The 17046-nt window shown below is 39.8% G+C and overlaps 2 protein-coding genes across 3 annotated transcripts in view; one reads left to right on the top strand and one right to left on the bottom strand.

The window, feature by feature from the left end:
* The window catches only part of GLUD1 (glutamate dehydrogenase 1), a 36351-nt gene extending 29934 nt beyond the window's left edge, over positions 1–6417 (bottom strand). Inside the window, exon 1 of the mRNA XM_045842452.1 lies at positions 5827–6417. Within this exon, the coding sequence (XP_045698408.1) occupies positions 5827–6280 (454 nt within the window). The 5' untranslated portion in view covers positions 6281–6417. The remainder of the gene's footprint in view (positions 1–5826) is intronic.
* Positions 6418–6585: 168 nt separating this feature from the next.
* The window catches only part of SHLD2 (shieldin complex subunit 2), a 176802-nt gene continuing 166341 nt past the window's right edge, over positions 6586–17046 (top strand). The window contains exon 1 of one of the 2 annotated variants that reach the window (XM_045842446.1): positions 6586–6746. The gene's annotated coding sequence lies outside the window, so the exon portion shown is untranslated. Of the gene's footprint in view, positions 6747–7040; positions 7231–17046 lie in introns of those variants that run through there. The other variant, XM_045842448.1, reaches the window with a different exon arrangement.

Here is a 17046-nt window from a genome sequence, read left to right as displayed (position 1 = left end):
ATTGATAGGTTGCCTCTCTTATGTACCCCTTCCAGGGACCGAACCCACAACCCAGACATGTACCCTGACCAGGAATGAAACCGGTGACCTTTTACTCTGCAGTGCCACGCCCAACCAATTGAGCTACACTGGTCAGGGCTAACTGCTATGAATGAGTTTTATATGCAGTTGTTTGGATATGTATTTATTTTCTGGGAAGAAGGTAGGCCTTCTAATGCTTTTAACAAATTTCAAATGATCCAAACTGTCAGGAATCATGGTGTCAGTGGCATGACTTGGTTCTCAATCAATGCTTACCTCAAGATATAACTTGTAACTTTTCACATGAAAAAAATCCTGGACAATAGTGATTAAAAAGGTGGGAGCTGGAATCAGATGACTGGTGTCTGAATCCCAACTTCACTGCTTATTAACTGAGTAAACTTGCCAAAGGAGACTTCACACTTCAGCCTTAGATCCACATTTGAAAATCAGGAAATAAGATTGTATTTCATGAGATTGTTATGGATAAAAGTGACGGTGCATGAAAAGCTTAGCAAAACACCTGGTGTACACACCGAGTTCAATACAACATTAGCTATCACTGATATTGCCTGCTTTTCAGTTATCCTTTGTGAAGGCTGCATCTCCCAGATACCACTGCCTTGTGAAAGGTAGTTAAAAAGGGCTGAGCAGGTGTTCTCTGGCCCTTCATAAAACTTTTCCTGGCTTGGTCAATAGTATTTCACACATCAACACCTCAGTCTTGAATTGATAGTGAAAACTTCAATCTGCATTAATTTCTGAATCTTAAGAGGGGAAAATATTGATTCATCTAGCCCAGTTTCAAGTAAGTTTTGGATTTAAGACTGTTCATTGTTATTTTGTGGGGAAGGGTTGGGGGTTGAGAATGTTTCTTTTTCATTTTGTAACTTTCATTGCTATTTGACTAGTCAGCTCATACATATGTATTTCAACTGATGTTTGTTGAGTACATTAATTAATTGCAGGCCACTTAGGAATCAATGCACTACATTAAAATGACAGACGCTTTTTTCTTTCTTATTTGTATTATGAAAACCTAATTATAATACAAAATAAATAAGATAAAACCTAGTGTCATGTCAGAGAATAATGCCTAGGAATTCTTCAGCATCCAAGTTATTTTTAGTTTTTACTGATTCCTGGCAGAACCCTCAGTAAAAGTGCTAAACCTACTTTCTTCCCACTATAATCAGGAAGTTCATGTTCAATTGTTATTTCTTGAACTTAAAATTTCAACACTGTCAATTTTATTGGAGTTTAACACATACTGGTTTTTGTCCTCTAATTTTTGATGATCCCATTCCTAAAAAGTGTGCTTTGCATATAAAGAGCAGTCTTTGTCTTCCTGCATGTGAGATTTTTACTGGAAAAGCAAACTGGCTAGACGGATTCTTACAAAGTTATGGGAAGACTGAAGAACAATCTGATATAGGTCTCCACCATTATCTTAGCTCTTCCCTCCTTAGTTTATTTGGCTTGCAGAGGTTGGGAGAAGTTGCTTTAGAGGCATTTGGCTTTCTTTACCCTCATTCTCCCCCACCCCAATAAAAGGCCTTTATTATAGTAACACAGTTCTATATTTAACTAAAAAGTATTACAATAAGAGCAGCAACAAAAAAAATCAGGGCTAAGGGCTAGGAGGTAGAAGACATATAAGCAAATTCCTGTCATTTAAGTGAACTTTCAGATTGAGTTAATTCTACATTTAATTTACTTATAAAGGCTACATTTTATCTGTGGCAGTAGATGCAGACACCCACTCCTCTTGAAAAAAATATTAGAAAGTGTGAGTTATTCAAAGTTAGCCATATTTCAATGGTTGTCAATTCAGCATAGAGAAATACATCAGAAATATTTTCTTTCTTCAGTGAAGGTATTACCAGTGCTTTGTGCAGTCTTCCCAAAAGTATTCCCATTCACCACACAATTACACCCCAGAGGCTGAAGGGGAATAACCAAGCTTTAGCTGCCCTTCCTGCCCCCACCCCTGTATCCTGTTGCCCAAGACTATCTACCTCCTACTGTTTCCTTTTTGCATTCAGACTCTTAAAAAACAAACAAGTCAATGGGTTAACATAGGGAACCCTTTTTTTGGGTACTGATATTTATAGTTAAATAAAAGATTTAGGGTTAATGTATCAAAGGATTCTATTTGCAGAATAGAATCCTTTCTATGCTCAGAATAAAGTAGGGAATAAAGTATGCTTCCATCAACTTTATTTAAATGATGATAATTTAGAAAATTCTATGATAGGAATAATTAATTAGTCATTGAGAATCTTAACTAAATAGTTTTAATATGAAGACTGGAGGGGAAAGGACAGGCTGGAAGAGAAGGTTAAAATTGCTCCAACGTCAATGAATTGCTACTACCTGTACTTCCCCTCAATCTGACTTAAAAGATAAACTTCCTTTAAAAGGTTAGATTGGACTGAAGTAGAACCATGCCAATAAAACAACAGAATTCACTCTGAGAAAATTAACAGAAATAATCCCAGATATTTTCAAACACATAAATTATAAGAAATTCTCAATGTTCAACTTTGCTGAAAATATTAAGGCCTCTATTAAAATGCCCCTTCTGAGCCTGCTGCAGTCTTTTGCAAATACTTAACAGATGAAAATCTAATGGCTTCAGATAAAGAACATGTGAGAAAAGAGAAGCACAAAAGCAATACACGTTATTAAATATTTACTTGGAATAAAGTACATGTCAGTCACTTCCCACCCCCCTATCCGCCCAGGTCTTAAAACCACCTGTTTCTCTTACAAAGATTATAATTAGATTGTTGCTTTACTTTAACCTTGAGAATTTTATTTTGGAAAACTCAGGTATATAAGGTCACTCTTGAGGAAAAATGCAGAAAGCTGACAGTTGGGAAAAGGATTAGGAGGAGCAGACAAAGTTTTTTTGGCAAAGAACATTGGTAGAGAAGGCAGTAAAGTGAGAAAAGTATACTAAGGTATGCTAAGTATGCTTTAAGAGGGAAAGACTTAGTGAAGTTTATAGGGACTATCCAAAGCAGCAGCCCCCAACCGTTTTAGCGCCAGGGACAGATTTGTGGAAGACAGTTTTTCCATGGACGGGGTGCAGGGGATGGTTTCAGGATGATTCAAGCACATTACATTCAAGCTCAGCTCCTGCTGTGCAGCCCTAAGAAATACCAGTCTGCTTGTGGAGACTGGGCACGACTGATGCAAAGCATCTTTAAAAAAATCTCATCACCTAATATATTAAGTCAAAAAGAGCCTTAAATGTTTAATTGGAGAAAAAACCCCCCCGAAAGTAAGTTCCTCTTAGAATATACATTCTCTGCATCAGACAAGGGTGATAGGCCCTAGCAAGGCAGCTCAGTTGGTTAGAACATTCTCCTGATCCACCAAGGTTGTGGGTTTGATCCCAGGTCAGAGCACATACAAGAATCAGCCAATGAATGGGTAAATAAATGGAACAATAAATTGATGTTTCTCTCTTAAAAAGACAAGTGAGCCCTGGCTGGTGTGGCTCAGTGGATTGAGTGCCAGCTTTGCGAACCAAAGGGTCATAGATTAGATTCCCAATCAGGACGCATGCCTAGGTTGCAGGCCGGGTCCCCAGTAGAGGGCATGTAAGAGGCAACCACACACTGATGTTTCTCTCCCCCTCCCTTTCCCTTCTCTAAAAATAAATAAATAAATAAAATCTTAAAAAAAATAAAGGACAAGGGTGATAAGTGGGTAGAAGGATCCTGGAGTGCCATGAAAGCAAAGCATTTAAGTCTACAATATCCAAATTTTTCCTCAGTACCTATTTATCATACTGTTCATTACCTTAAGCACACTAAAATATTTTTAAGGGCTTTCATAGAGAGACAATCCTCCTTAAGCCTATTCTCTCCATGCTTTCAAATTCTGAAAGAAAATAAACCTGTCACTTTAGAGATCAGTTTTCTTTTATATTATCTTGCAATGCTTGCTACTATTTATCAGTTAAAATTCAGTTTTCAATGCTTATATGTTGGGAGTTAATAGAGGTCTCAGTGGCATGCCTTCTAGTAAATGGGATAATGGAACAGAAAACTGTGTCTTACACTCTACTACAAGCAAGTACTATAATAATAGTGCTTCAGGATGGCTGATGCAATTTGTTGCTATGGTCAATATTTTGGTATTAAAACTGTGGCAACAAGAAGACTGACAAACTCAGGTAAACTTTAGTTGCTTTAGTGAGTTTGTGGAATTGTGATTTATAAAGATGGAGAGGGCTAGGTGTATAAAGAACTGAAAAATATAAAGAACTTCCTGGACTAAATCAGATCCTGCAGGAAATAAAATGTATTAGTTTATTTGTTTATCTTTTAAGCAACTGGAAAATACTGACAAGATAGTAATATGAATTTGAAGTCCATTTTAAATAATCATTGCAGTTTAATATTTGCTAACTTTGCTTCTTCCTCTAACATTCTTGTTTGCTCCTTTTGGGAATCTGAACTTGTATTCTTGGTTTAGAGAATAAAGGAGTGGTAGGAAGAAGGAAGGCAATGTAGGAGGTTGAAAATTGTCTGTTTTATATAATTTTGGAGCTGGAAAGGGAAATTAGAGGTCAAAGTGGTTCAAACGTTGATTTTAGAACAGGAAACAGTAGTAAAGGATAATTAAGCTCCACAGGTAAGTCCTAAAAAGTGGGTGGGGTCAATGCAAATTCAGCAAGTAAATCATTAAACAGTTTGAAGCAACCTTTGTTCCTCGGTTGAGAATGCCAGCAGTGCTCAATTTTTTCTGGTAGACAGATTTCTAAAAATTATCCTTAAGAGTCAGCTAGTTTAATGGAACTCTGTATCAGGTTTATGGAGACAAAGGGCACAGCCCTACAGCCTCTGTGCGAAATCCAGGAAGACTCTTCACCTCTCCATTTTAGGTTACTTTTAAGCGCTTTACTGGAGGAAAAATTGAAAAAATAAAACGCTCTTATTTTCTCAAAGAAAGCAATATGACTGCAGAAGCCAAATCTACATTCAAAAATTTAAACTATGTATAGGATAACCTGGTGGTTACCAAATTGTACTCAACTCCTTTCTTCACCTACTTATCTTTTCTCCCAGCTCAATTCCGGTGCCAGCCAGGATCAGTACACACCCCCAGGGCTATTTCATTCCATTGGCTGGCGGGCCATCCAGCGGTCAAAACCCTTCAGATTTACTGTCAGGGCGCCCGGTGTTTGTCAGAGATGTTACTCTGCTCACATACTACTTTTACAAAACAAAAGCTGTCAGCGTAGAAATAGAACTTAATTTAAAAGACCCAAGTGTAATACTAAATTCAATTGGTGAATAAAACTGTCTATATTTTAAATCTAGAAGGCAATTCATTTTGTATGTTACTGCATCACCTGTCACTGATGTAAAGAGTAAAAGTCATAAAATAATTATTTCATAATCTGTATTCAAGTGAGTCACAGAAGCCCACAAAAACTTGCAGGAGGCACAATCTGATGGTCCAGTCATTATCTTTTCTAGAAGCGCATTTTGTCAGGACCCACCATGTGTCACATACACTAAGATCAAAAGAGCAGGGTAGTACTACTCTGCGCATAGCATCAATATAGGTACGAGCACAGGGGAGAGGGATAGGACCAACTCTGTGGTGGGTTAAGACGGAAAAATCACTACCCACCCGAGCCAGACACATCTGAGGTGAGGGTTGGGAGGAAGAACATGGGGGAAGGGCCAGCGCCCGCCCGGGTTGGGCGCAGCAGGGGTCCCCCGGGGCAAGCAAGAGGCTGGGCCGCGGGGAACGGCGCCAGGAACTCGGGTCGGCTCTCACCTCCCTTGCAGGGTGTGCGGTGCTGGCTGTGTTGGGCTCGGTAGCCTTCGATGACCTCCCAGGAGCCGTTGTCGCGCCGGATGGGGAAGGACAAGCTCAGCACATGGTTGCAGGGCTTGATGATCCGCAGGATGCCGCGCACCCGGTTCCGCTTCTGCTCCTCACTCTCCCGGGTCTTGAGGTCCTCCACCAGCTTGTCCTCCACGATGCTGGCACCGCGGTCGAAGAAGCCCTCCACCATCTTGAAGAAGTTGGGGTCGTCTTCGTGGTCAGCCGCTGCTTCACTGTAGTGTCGTCTGGAGGGCAGCGCGAGCCCCGGCTGCGGAGCGGCGGCGGCGGCGGCGGGCTGCCCGCGGGCCCGGCCCAGCAGCGCAGCGGAGTCGGCTGCCGCTGAGCCCAGGGCTGCGGGCCCGACACGAGAAAGCAAAAGCGCTTCGCCCAGGCAGCGGTACATGGCGGCGGGGCGGAGACCGCAAAGGATAGGAGATGTGCGAAGCTCCAGGACCGGGGAAGGGAAGAAGGGCCCGGAGCGGACTGCTCTTTTAAGCCGCAGCTTCCTGCCTTCCTAGCTGTCCCCTCCCCTTTCGCGCTCTACGCCTAACCCGGAGGACGGACTTCGGGGCCGGTGGCCAACGTCGCCTGTGAATGGCAGAGCTGGGGGCGCTCGCCGCCCTGGGAGCCGGACCTCCGCCTCCGCCTCCGCCTCCGCCTCCGCCTCCGCCTCCGCCTCCGCCTCCGCCTCCGCCTCCGCCTCCGCCACGGCCTCGCCCGGTCTTTCAGACGGCGGCGCATGCTGGCGGGGGCGCGCGAGGCAGTAGGGGACGCGCAGGCGCGGGCGCCCGGCGCGCAGGCTCACGAGAACACGGGGCGGGGCTAGGGTCCCCGCTGGCGGCTTGGATCTGCAAGAGGCGACGTCTCAGGTCTGTGCGTGGCCCGCGCTTGGAGGGGTGGAGGGTGGCTTGAGGGGGGCTTGAGGGGCACTTTTTTGGGGGGAGGGGGCCCGTCCGGAAAGGGGGCGCTATGGCCTCTGGAGGGCGCTGAGAGGCCGGTGTGTGGACTTCGCCTGGGTGAGGGTGGTGCTGTCTGGCGGCTGGCCGGGGTGAGTCAGGGGTGTCCCTCCTTTCCGCCCTTGGGCGGGGCGGGGCGGGGCAGTCATTTTGTCAATCTCTGGGCCTGTCCTGGGGCGGTCCTGAGGGAAGACTTAGAAGCCGCGATTGAAGGCCTAGCCAAGGGCTTGGCTTCCCTGTTTGCACGGAGACTGTCAAGAATTTAAGGTCATCCGCAGCTGAATTTTCGAGGTGGCTTGCAGAAACTGGAAAGGAGAAAGCCTGGAACCTGGGGGAATCCCTTACCGGCTGGCTTTTCCCACTTTTTACTTTTGTTCCCTTTAACCCCTCAACGATGGTGAGATAAAATAGTTATGTAAATAACTTGTAGTTTTCTAAAACTTACTGACTGTACTTCCTCTTTTAAGTGTGGGGGAAAAGGGTGCTGTGATAAATAAATCATGAATTCCTAATTGGGCTGGTTATGGTGGGAATACAGTTTCTTTAGTAAAAGGTTTATCTTTGCTTTAAGCAAGACCTGTTCTTTGTTTCTGTGCATCTAGGTTAACACACCTTTGAAATACCCACTTTCAGACCCCTTCTTATAAAAGGTGACCGCCATCTAGGGGGCGCTTAATCTTAACTGTCCTGTAATCTGATCTATGTCTTGCTTTCTTCTACTTTCAAATAATCTTCGTCCTGGGCCCTCTTTAATTCCAAATCAGTAAACAAAACTGCAAAACTTATTCCGGTTGGGACGTCTCTGGGTCACACATTAAATACAGAAACACTAACGAAAACTGATGAGCAAAAAAAAAGATTTTAAGTAAGCATATAATTTTGTGTTGAGCTGCATTCATACCCATCCTGGCCGCGGGTACCTGACAATGTCGTCATTTTTGGTTCAAATGAACTCATGAAAATTCTCTACAGGTTTCGATGTTTAGTACATCGACAGAAATATGTTTTTGAAATAGCCTAAAAACAAAGACACTCCAGGAAATTCTTTCTCAGCAATGTATATACTAAACGGTCCAGAATAGGATTTGTAAACTTTAAGCTACATGAAGTTTAGTTATGTACTTATGCATACATGATGAGAAAAGCTCCCATAGGTAAATTTGCTGCTTGTAAAAGTATAACGTCTGTTTTTAAGACAGCTACCAAAGGCCACATACTAACTTTAGTGATCCCATTGTATTTTGGTGGTTTTAAAAGCCACCTTTTTGATCTGCAAAACTATTTGATTTGTTTTCTGATATTCACTTTATCTCTTAGAATATGAAAGAGAATGTTAAGTCTCACAGTAGTCTGCAAAGTGTAAGGTGACAGCCTGGACCAGTTAAATTACATTCATCAGTGTACTCTCAAAACAAAAAAGATACAACTGATAATTTTACTTTATTTGCTAGCTAGAAGATAGTTACAATTTGTATTGTGTTTTCTAGCGAAAAATATTCTCTGAGCTGAATCCTGAATTTGCCTTGTTCATCAAAAGATTAAATTACCAAATTTCCTTTTCATTTGATAGTATTAACATTGCAACTTCCCCTTCCCCCAAAACCTTAATGTTCCAGAATAGAGTGATTAGAATCAGTAAACATGTGGACATGTTTTTGTCTCTCCAGATGAAATTCTGTGGTATGTTTTGAGGAAAGTGGTTTAGAAACTCAGTTTTATTGCCCTTATCTTTTTCTTGATAAGCATTGCCTTCAATAAATGTTTAACTTTGCTTTGTCCAAGTCTTGTTCACTCAAATTCAAGAAGGTGGAAAGGTTATGGAAGGAGTGAGGAAATTATTTTTAATTGGAAGTCTCCTATGTGTAGATATCTTACAAAATGGCTCCACAGGAACCTTATAAAGTACATGTTTTTAGTTTTAAAATATTCATTATATTTTAAAATTATATACATGTATGAGCCCTGGCTGGCATAGCTCAGTGAATTGAGCATGGGCCTGCAAACCAAAGGGTCACCAGTTTGATTCCCAGTCAGGGCACATGCCTGGGTTGCAGGCCAAGTCCCCAGTAAGGGGGCCCATGAGAGGCAACCACACATCGATGTTTCTCTCCCTCTCTTTCTCCCTCCCTTCCCCTTTCTCTAAAAGTAAATAAAGAAATGAAATCTTTATATATATTTATAAATTATATACATGTATGAAATTTCAAACAGTACAGGTAGGTTTTTTAAAAAGTGACATTGTCCCCTACCTCTTTTTTGTAAGTAATTGGAGTGTTTTTTTTTTCACCCTGAAGTAGATAGTATTCTAATTCCCGATGTAACACAAGAGGGGGGGGGGGGTCACAAAGACCAAGTAAAATGATGATCACCTAGCTGGTAAACAGCAGGCTAAGATTCAAACCCATGTATTTAACTCCAAAGTTATGCTATTTTTACTATTTCAATAAATATTTAAAGTAGTTGTTGCATTTAGTTTAAAATTATTTACTGTGGTGTAAAGTCCAGTGAGTTTTACCTTTACATTGATGATTGCCTTTATAAAATATACAGATATTTTGCAAACTAAAGTTTAATTATTGGTAGTAATTTCCAGTTCAGAAGGATGCTAGAACTTAACTTGGAGTGAATTGTTGGCCATTTGATAGGATTCAACAGACAAATCAATTTTCTGCCTTTGTGGTTTATGAGTTTTCCTTAGCTGTTTTAAAATTCTAGGTCTTTCCTCCTTGATCCATGGCATGCTTTTGTGCTTCCAAGTGCTTTTAAAGATATTTTAGAAGAAGAATTTTAGTATATAGAAAGATATAATATAAATACATGAACAATGTAGCTGTTTTTAAAAATAATTTAATTTGGCCCTGGCTGGTACAGCCCAGTGGACTGAGTGCTGGCCTGTGAACCAAAGGGTCGAGATTTAATTCCCAGTTAGGGCACAAGCCTGGGTTGCAGGCCAGGTTCCCAGTAGGGGGCATATGAGAGGCAACCACACATTGATGTTTCCCTCCTTTTCTCCCTTCCTTCCCCACTGTCTAAAAATAAATAAATAAAATGTTAAAAAAAATTTTTAATTTGGGAAACTAACCCATACTTTGTCTCTTGAGGATTGTGTATGGTGGACAGTTCATTTAAATAGAATCATACATGGTGGTCCTTTGTGACTGGCTTATTTCACCTACATAATGTTTTAAAACTTCATCCATGTTATACCATGTGTCAGTATTTCATTTCTTTTCATGGCTGAGGAATATTCATTGTATGGCTCTATCATTTTTTCAATTAATTCATCATTGATGGACATTTGGGTTATTTCTGCTTTTTGGCTATGTGAATAATACTGTTATGAACATGCTTGTACAAGTTTTTGTTTAGATGTAGGTTTTAAATTCTTTTGAGTATATACCTAGGAGTGGAATTGCTAGGTTATACGGTAACCTGTGTTTAACCTTTTGAGGAACTGCCAAACTGTTTTCCACAGCAGCTGCAGCACCATTTTAATTCTTACCAGCAGTGTATGAGGCTTCCAATTTCATCACATCCTCCTCAACCCTCGTTGTTATCTGGTGTGAAATTGTAGCTCATTATGATTTAAATTTTTTTTTATTTTAATTGTTGTTCAAGTACAGTTTTCTGCCTTTTACCCCCAACCCACCCCCCCAGCCCTCCCCACCTCCCTCCTGTTTTCACCCCCCCTTGTTTTGGTCCATGTGTCCTTTATACTTGTTCCTGCAAACCCTTCCCCTTTTCCCCATGAAATTCCCTCTTCTCTCCCCTCGTTATGGTTTTGATTTGCATTTCCTGAATGACTAATGATGATGAGCAGCTTTACCTGCGTCATTGATTATTTGTATGTCTTTTTTAAAAAAAAGATTTCGTTTATTTACTTTTAGAGAGGGGGCAAAGGAAGGAGAAAGAGAGGGACAGAAACATTGATGTGAGAGAGAAACATCAATAGGTTGCCTCTCACATGTACCTGGACCATGGACCACCTGCCACCCAGGCATGTGCCCTGACCAGGAATGGAACCCTGACCTTTCACTTTTCAGAACAATCTCCAGCCAACTGAGCCACACCAGTCAGGAATGTATATCTTTTTCTGAGAATGTCTATTCACATCTTTTCCCCATTTTTAAAGTAGATTATTTGTCTTTTTATTGTTGAACTATAAGAGTTCTTTGTACAATATAATCTAGGTATAAATCCCTTATCAATACATGATTTGCAAGTGTTTTCTTTCAACTTTTTTGATGGTGTCTGTAGCATCCAGCAAACTCGAGAACAAATATCGGAGACTTTCAGGGTATCAAAGATGTTACTTTATTGGCCAAGTTTAACCTGCGCAGGGGCGAACTCTCAAAGTGTCCAGCGACACAGTGCCCACAAGGAGCTGCAAACGAGAGCCGAGCCGCGCCGAGCGCTTACAACTACGTTCTTTTATATGGGCGGGCAAGCAAGCGTTATACAGAAGCAGACGTGGCAGTTAGTAATTCGCTTACAAAGACCGTGCGCGGGAATTTCAAACCAAGCATTCTTTCATAAGGTGGGAAGGCAGGATGTTTGTTCATTAACCTAGTAATCTCCTGGCTCTAGCTAGCTAGTTTTCTATTTTCTCGTTAAAAACTACAAAGCACTGCTTATCTAGCCTACCCAGGGGAGAGCGTCTGCCAGACACAGGATGTTTGCTTTAACTGTACTTTGTCTCTTTTATCATTTCTTTTTAGCTACAATGTGGTTCTTGTCTATTAAGGTTAAATTTAGTTCTTAATTTCCTTGTTCCCAACAGTGTCCAATTTGTAAAGATTTTCTTTTGTTACTTGTGCTTTTGGTGTCATGTCTAAGGAATCATTGTCTAATCATGAAGGCATGAAGATTTCCACTGATGGTTTCTTCTGAGAATTTTATAATTTTAGCTTTTACATGTTGGTCTTTGAACCATTTTGAGGTTTTTTTTTTTTTTTTTTTTTGTATATGCAGTGAGTAAAGAGTTCAATTGAACTCATTTGCATGTATCTATTCATTTGTTCCAGCACCATGTGTTCAAAAGACTATTTCTTTTCCACTGAATTGTCTTTGCACTCTGTCAAAAATCAATTGATCAGCCCTGGCTGGTGTGGCTCGGTGGATTGAGCATGGGACTGCAAACCAAAGGGTCGCTGGTTGATTCCCAGTCAGGGCACATGCTTGGGTTGTGGGCCAGGTCCCCAGTAGGGGACATGTGAGAAGCAACCACACATTGATGTTTTTCTCTTTCTCCTTCCCTTCCCTTCTCTGTAAAAATAAATACATAAAATCTGAAAAAAAATCAACTGATCAAAATGTGAGGGTTTATTTTGGACTCCTCAGTTCTTTTCCACTTGCCCATATATCTATCCCTTATGCAGTAAGCTTTGAAATTGGAAAGTGTGAGTCCTCCAACTTTGTTGTTTTTCAAGATTGTTTGGTTACTCTGAGTCCCTTGAATTTTCATAGACATTTTAAGATCAGGTGGTCAATTTCTGCAAAAAGCTAGCTGGTATTTGATTCAGATTATTTTGAATCTATAGATTAATTTGGAAATTAGTGCCATTTTAACAATATTACATCTTCTGATTCATGAACATGAGATGTCTTTATTTTTTTAGGTCTTTTAAATTTTCTCTCAGCAATATTTTGTCTTTTCAGGATATAATAGAGATAGCTTTACATCCCCCTCTAACTCAGGATGAGTTTTATTTTATTTTATTGCCTAATCAGTTTTCAAACTCTTTTGCCCCAGGACTACTTTACCTTATTAAGTTTGAGTAGTGAATTTGAACATAGAAAGAATTTAATAGTCATCAGAATCTGTTTTCTTATAAAGTTGCTTAGTTTGTATTTGATAAATATTGTTACCCTATCTAGATATTAAGAATGATATAACCAAACTTAATTATATCACAAATCAAATATTTAATTTTGAAATAGAGCTTTTAAAACGAGAAACAAAAAATACTGATTTTTAAAATCAGGTCTGCATGTTACTAATTTTAATAGGTTTTAGTTATCAAGTGTTTATCAATAGTGCTTGTCAGTACTTCATTAATCAGCAAGATAAATGTGGGGAGAGAAAAGTACCCTGTGCTAAGGGAACACCATATACAAACAGCTTAAGATAAATGAGACCATGGTAGCATATACTTTGTTTAAAAGCAATTTGATCATCACAACAATTTGGCTTAAACTGCAATTTGGTTGAAAATGAATAGCATCTACTTCTGTTTTTTTTTTCAAGTATTGGTAATTTTGGTGCATTGTGTATTGTTTTTAGAGCCTTTGTGCCATAGTTTTCAGGAAGAGCTTTTCTAATATTTGCTTTTGAATTTCTAATTGATTACAGAAAAATTTGTGATTTTGATTTTTTTTCTCTGTAGGGGGCATGTTTTTGTAATAAACAAACAAACAAATAAAGCAGTAAAAGAAAGTATATCAAAGAAAAGGACCTGAAAATTTCAGAGTTTGTAATTTTTTTCCTCTTAAACTGTTTTTTTCCCCTAATAAATCAGTGTCAGTTATATGTGCTTGTCTAGTTTGGTTAAGTTTTCATTTTGCTGCATAGCAATAATATTCAACAAAGATTTTTATCGACTTGCTAAGGATTTTTTCCATGTTGTGAGTAAATATGAAAAATATTGGGAACAACAGAGATCTCTTAAAAATTAGCAGTACTAAGGTAGGATTCTATTTTTTAAAAATATATTTTATTGATTATGCTCTTACAGTTGTGCCATTTTTTTCTCCTTTATTACCTTCCACCCTATAACTCTACCCCCGCCCCCCATCAGCATTCTCCCACCTTAGTTCATGTCCTTGAGTCATGCACATAAGTTCTTTGGTTTCTCCATTTCCTGTGCTATTCTTAACCTTCCTGTGTCTATTTTGTACCTACCATTTATGCTTCTTATTCCCTGTACCTTTCCCCTGTTCTCCCCTTCCCCACTAATAATCATCCATGTGATCTCCATTTCTGTGAAGCTGTTCCTGTTCTACTTGCTTGCTTAGTTTTTGTTTTTGTTTTTGTTTTTTAGGTTCAGTTGTTGATACTTGTGCATTTGTTGTCATTGCACTGTTCATAGTTTTGATCATCTTTTTTTCCCTGAGATAAGTCCATTTAACATTTCATGTAGTAAGGGCTTGGTGATGATGAACTCTTCTTAACTTTCCCTTATCAGGAAGCACTTTATCTGCCCTTCCATTCTAAATGATAGTGTTGCTGGATAGAGTCATCTTGGATGTAGGTCCTTGCCTTTCATGACTTTGAATACTTCCTTCCAGCCCCTTCTTGCCTGCAAAGTTTCTTTTGGAAAATGAACTGATAGACTTATGGGAACTCTTGTAGGTAACTCTCTCCTTTGCTCTTGCTACTTTTAAGATTCTCTCCTTATCTTTAATCTTGGCTAATGTAATTATGATGTGCCTTGGTGTATGCTTCCTTGGGTCCAACTTCTTTGGGACTCTCTGAGCTTCCTGGACTTCCTGGGAGTCTATTTCCTTTGCCAGATTGGGGAAATTCTCCACAATTTTATCAAATAAGTTTTAAATTTCTTGCTCTTCCTTTTCTGCTTCTGGCACCCCTGATTCAGATGTTGGAGCATTTAAAGTGGTCCTGGAGGTCCTAAGCCTCTTCTCACTTTTTTGGATTCTTGTTTCTTCATTCTGTTCTGGTTGAATGTTTATTTCTTCCTTCTGCTTCAAACCATTGATTTGAGTCCTGGTTTCCTTCTCCTCACTGTTGGCTCCCTGTACATTTTCCTTTATTTCACTTTTAATAGCCTGACTTTTTTCTCTATTTTGCCACCATACTCAACCATTTATGTGAGCATCCTGAGGACCAGTGTTTTGACCTCTGCATCTGACAGGTTGGCTTTCTCTTCATTGTTTAGTTCTATTTTTTCTGCAGCTTTGATCTGTTCTTTTATTTGGGCCATATTTTTTTGTCTCTGCATGCCTGTTATGTAGTAAGGGGTGGAGCCTTAGGGTTTGCCAGGGCAGGGCAATCCATCTTTCTGCATAGTGGTGCTGTATGTGGGGGATCGCTCAAGAGGGAACGATGCCTCTTGCTTGGCTCTCCCTGGCTTTCAGTCACTTCCTCTGCTACCCAAATTGGGCCCTCCTGGTGCTGATTCCCAGGAGGGTGGGTTTCTACATTCTAGGACCCTGTGGGTCTCTCCAATGCACTCTCCTCTGAGGCTGAGAGTTTCTCCTGATGCTGCAACCCCCACAGGTTTTTTCAAAGAGAGGTTTTGAGGCTTTATCTTCCCCCCACTGGAACCCTGGGTTGTGTGGTCTGTCTCTCTCCTCAGTTTTTCCTCCTGGTTTATCCACATGCAAATGTGGGATTGTCCGGTGCACCAGCCTTGGCTGGAAGTCCTAGGGTGGGATTCTGAACTCACCTATATGTAACTCATGTCTGCCTTTTTCTTTGTTTTTCAGTTGAGGCAAAATTTTTTGTTTTCGTTATATGTAAAAAGGACAGCATATTCACTTATTCATCATTCAGGATGCCTCATCATTCAGCTTTATTTATTGATCAGTGTGGATAACGCTTTATAAAAACAACTCTATTCTGTTTAGGACTTTCTCTTTGGAAATTTTAGATCAGTTGTGATTTCAGTATGAGGTTGGATTTTGTATTGTAAGAGAGTGTAAGCTAAAAATTGGAACACTTCTGTGATACTGTTAAAAGCAGAGGCATCTGAAAAATGTACTGGAGAAACAAGAAGTATCTTCCCCCATTGACCATCATGGAAGAGTTGTGGAAGAAACAGACTTCATTGTGAAGCATAGATATGACTTTAATTACATTGAGTTTGCTCCTTTGTGAAAGGAAAAGAAAAACATGAATGAAGCCATAGGGATCAAGGTAAAGACAATGGTGATGGCTTTATTGAGCTAAGTAGCAGCAATCTAACTTCCTAATCTGGATAACTTAGAATGAACAAATATCTGTTAGTTATGCTAGTTTAGGATGCTTTTGCCTTCATGTAATAATATCCAAATAAAGATAACTAAACTAAACTAAAGTTTAGTTTAGTTTAAACTAAAGCCATAAACTAAGATAGCTATAATTCTAACAAGAATTCTTGAGGTAAGGCTGTTGTGCCACAGTTGGTACATGACTCAATGATAACATCCAGCACCCAAGTGCTTTTCTCTGTTATATTCAGCACGTTGGTGATATCTTTTCTCACAGTTGTAAAATTGCTACAGCAGTTTCAAAGTACTTACGCAGACACAGCTAAGTACTACATAGAAGAATAGCAGTTTCCCCTCACACAAGTGTCTTTATTGGGAAGAAAACTTTTTCAAAGGCCTACCTGCCGGCTTCAGTTTTCTTAGGCTCCACTAGCTAGGAATGTATCAAGGCTATGCCCTTGATGTAAGGGAGGATAGAAGGAGGACTTCCTGGCACTTTTAACTTTTGAAGTATAGGCAGGTTGTACCAGCAAAGAAAAGGGAGTGGAAGGAATAATTGCTAAATTGGCAACCAACAGGGTTTCTCTCACTTACCACAGAAAATAACTGACATGCTTTGTGCTTGTTGTGATAATATATTTTTTTGGAACACAAGGTTTAAGAGGGAAGAAACATCATTAAATATGACACTGGGAGTTATGATGCTTGAGGTTTTATGTTCAGTGCAACAAGAAATCTGCAGATTCTAATTCCCTTTGAAAACTGTCATGTTCTCTACATTGAGAAATTTGCAGAGCCTAGTTCTCTTTGAAATCTATTATAGTGACGATAGTTTTAACATTATGCCTCCTTTTTTTTGAACAGCTTTTTACCATTAACAGATTGAAACGTAGTAACTCTAATTTGTGATATTAACTCTTTTGCCAGATAAGTGGACAGAATAGAAACCTATCCTCCATGTGGGGGGAAATCTGGGAATTATAATGAAATGTCAAGTTTTCAAATGATTTCAGCAGATTTTCAGGTAAAGCAGTGATCAGTAACTTATTCTCATTGGTGAAACGAATAAGCAAGTGTCTTAAATTAACAAGAGGACTAATCTGGCCTTTATGTTGAAACTAGGAGTTCTTGTCTTCGTGCTAAGGGCAGAAATGACAGCCTCATTGGACTTGATGTTGTATAGTAACAAACATTGAGAAGCACAGCTTGGGATAAGTCTATTTTGAAGATACATGAAGTATGTATTCAAGGTTATTGTCTCCCAGTTTCCTCATCATCCATTATT

The sequence above is a fragment of the Phyllostomus hastatus genome, unplaced genomic scaffold, assembly GCF_019186645.2.
Source record: "Phyllostomus hastatus isolate PE091 unplaced genomic scaffold, TTU_PhHast_1.1 phas_contig_38, whole genome shotgun sequence".
Classification (NCBI taxonomy): Eukaryota; Metazoa; Chordata; class Mammalia; order Chiroptera; family Phyllostomidae; genus Phyllostomus; species Phyllostomus hastatus.
Note: the sequence above shows the minus strand (reverse complement) of the source record. Positions and strands in the feature narration are given on the sequence as shown.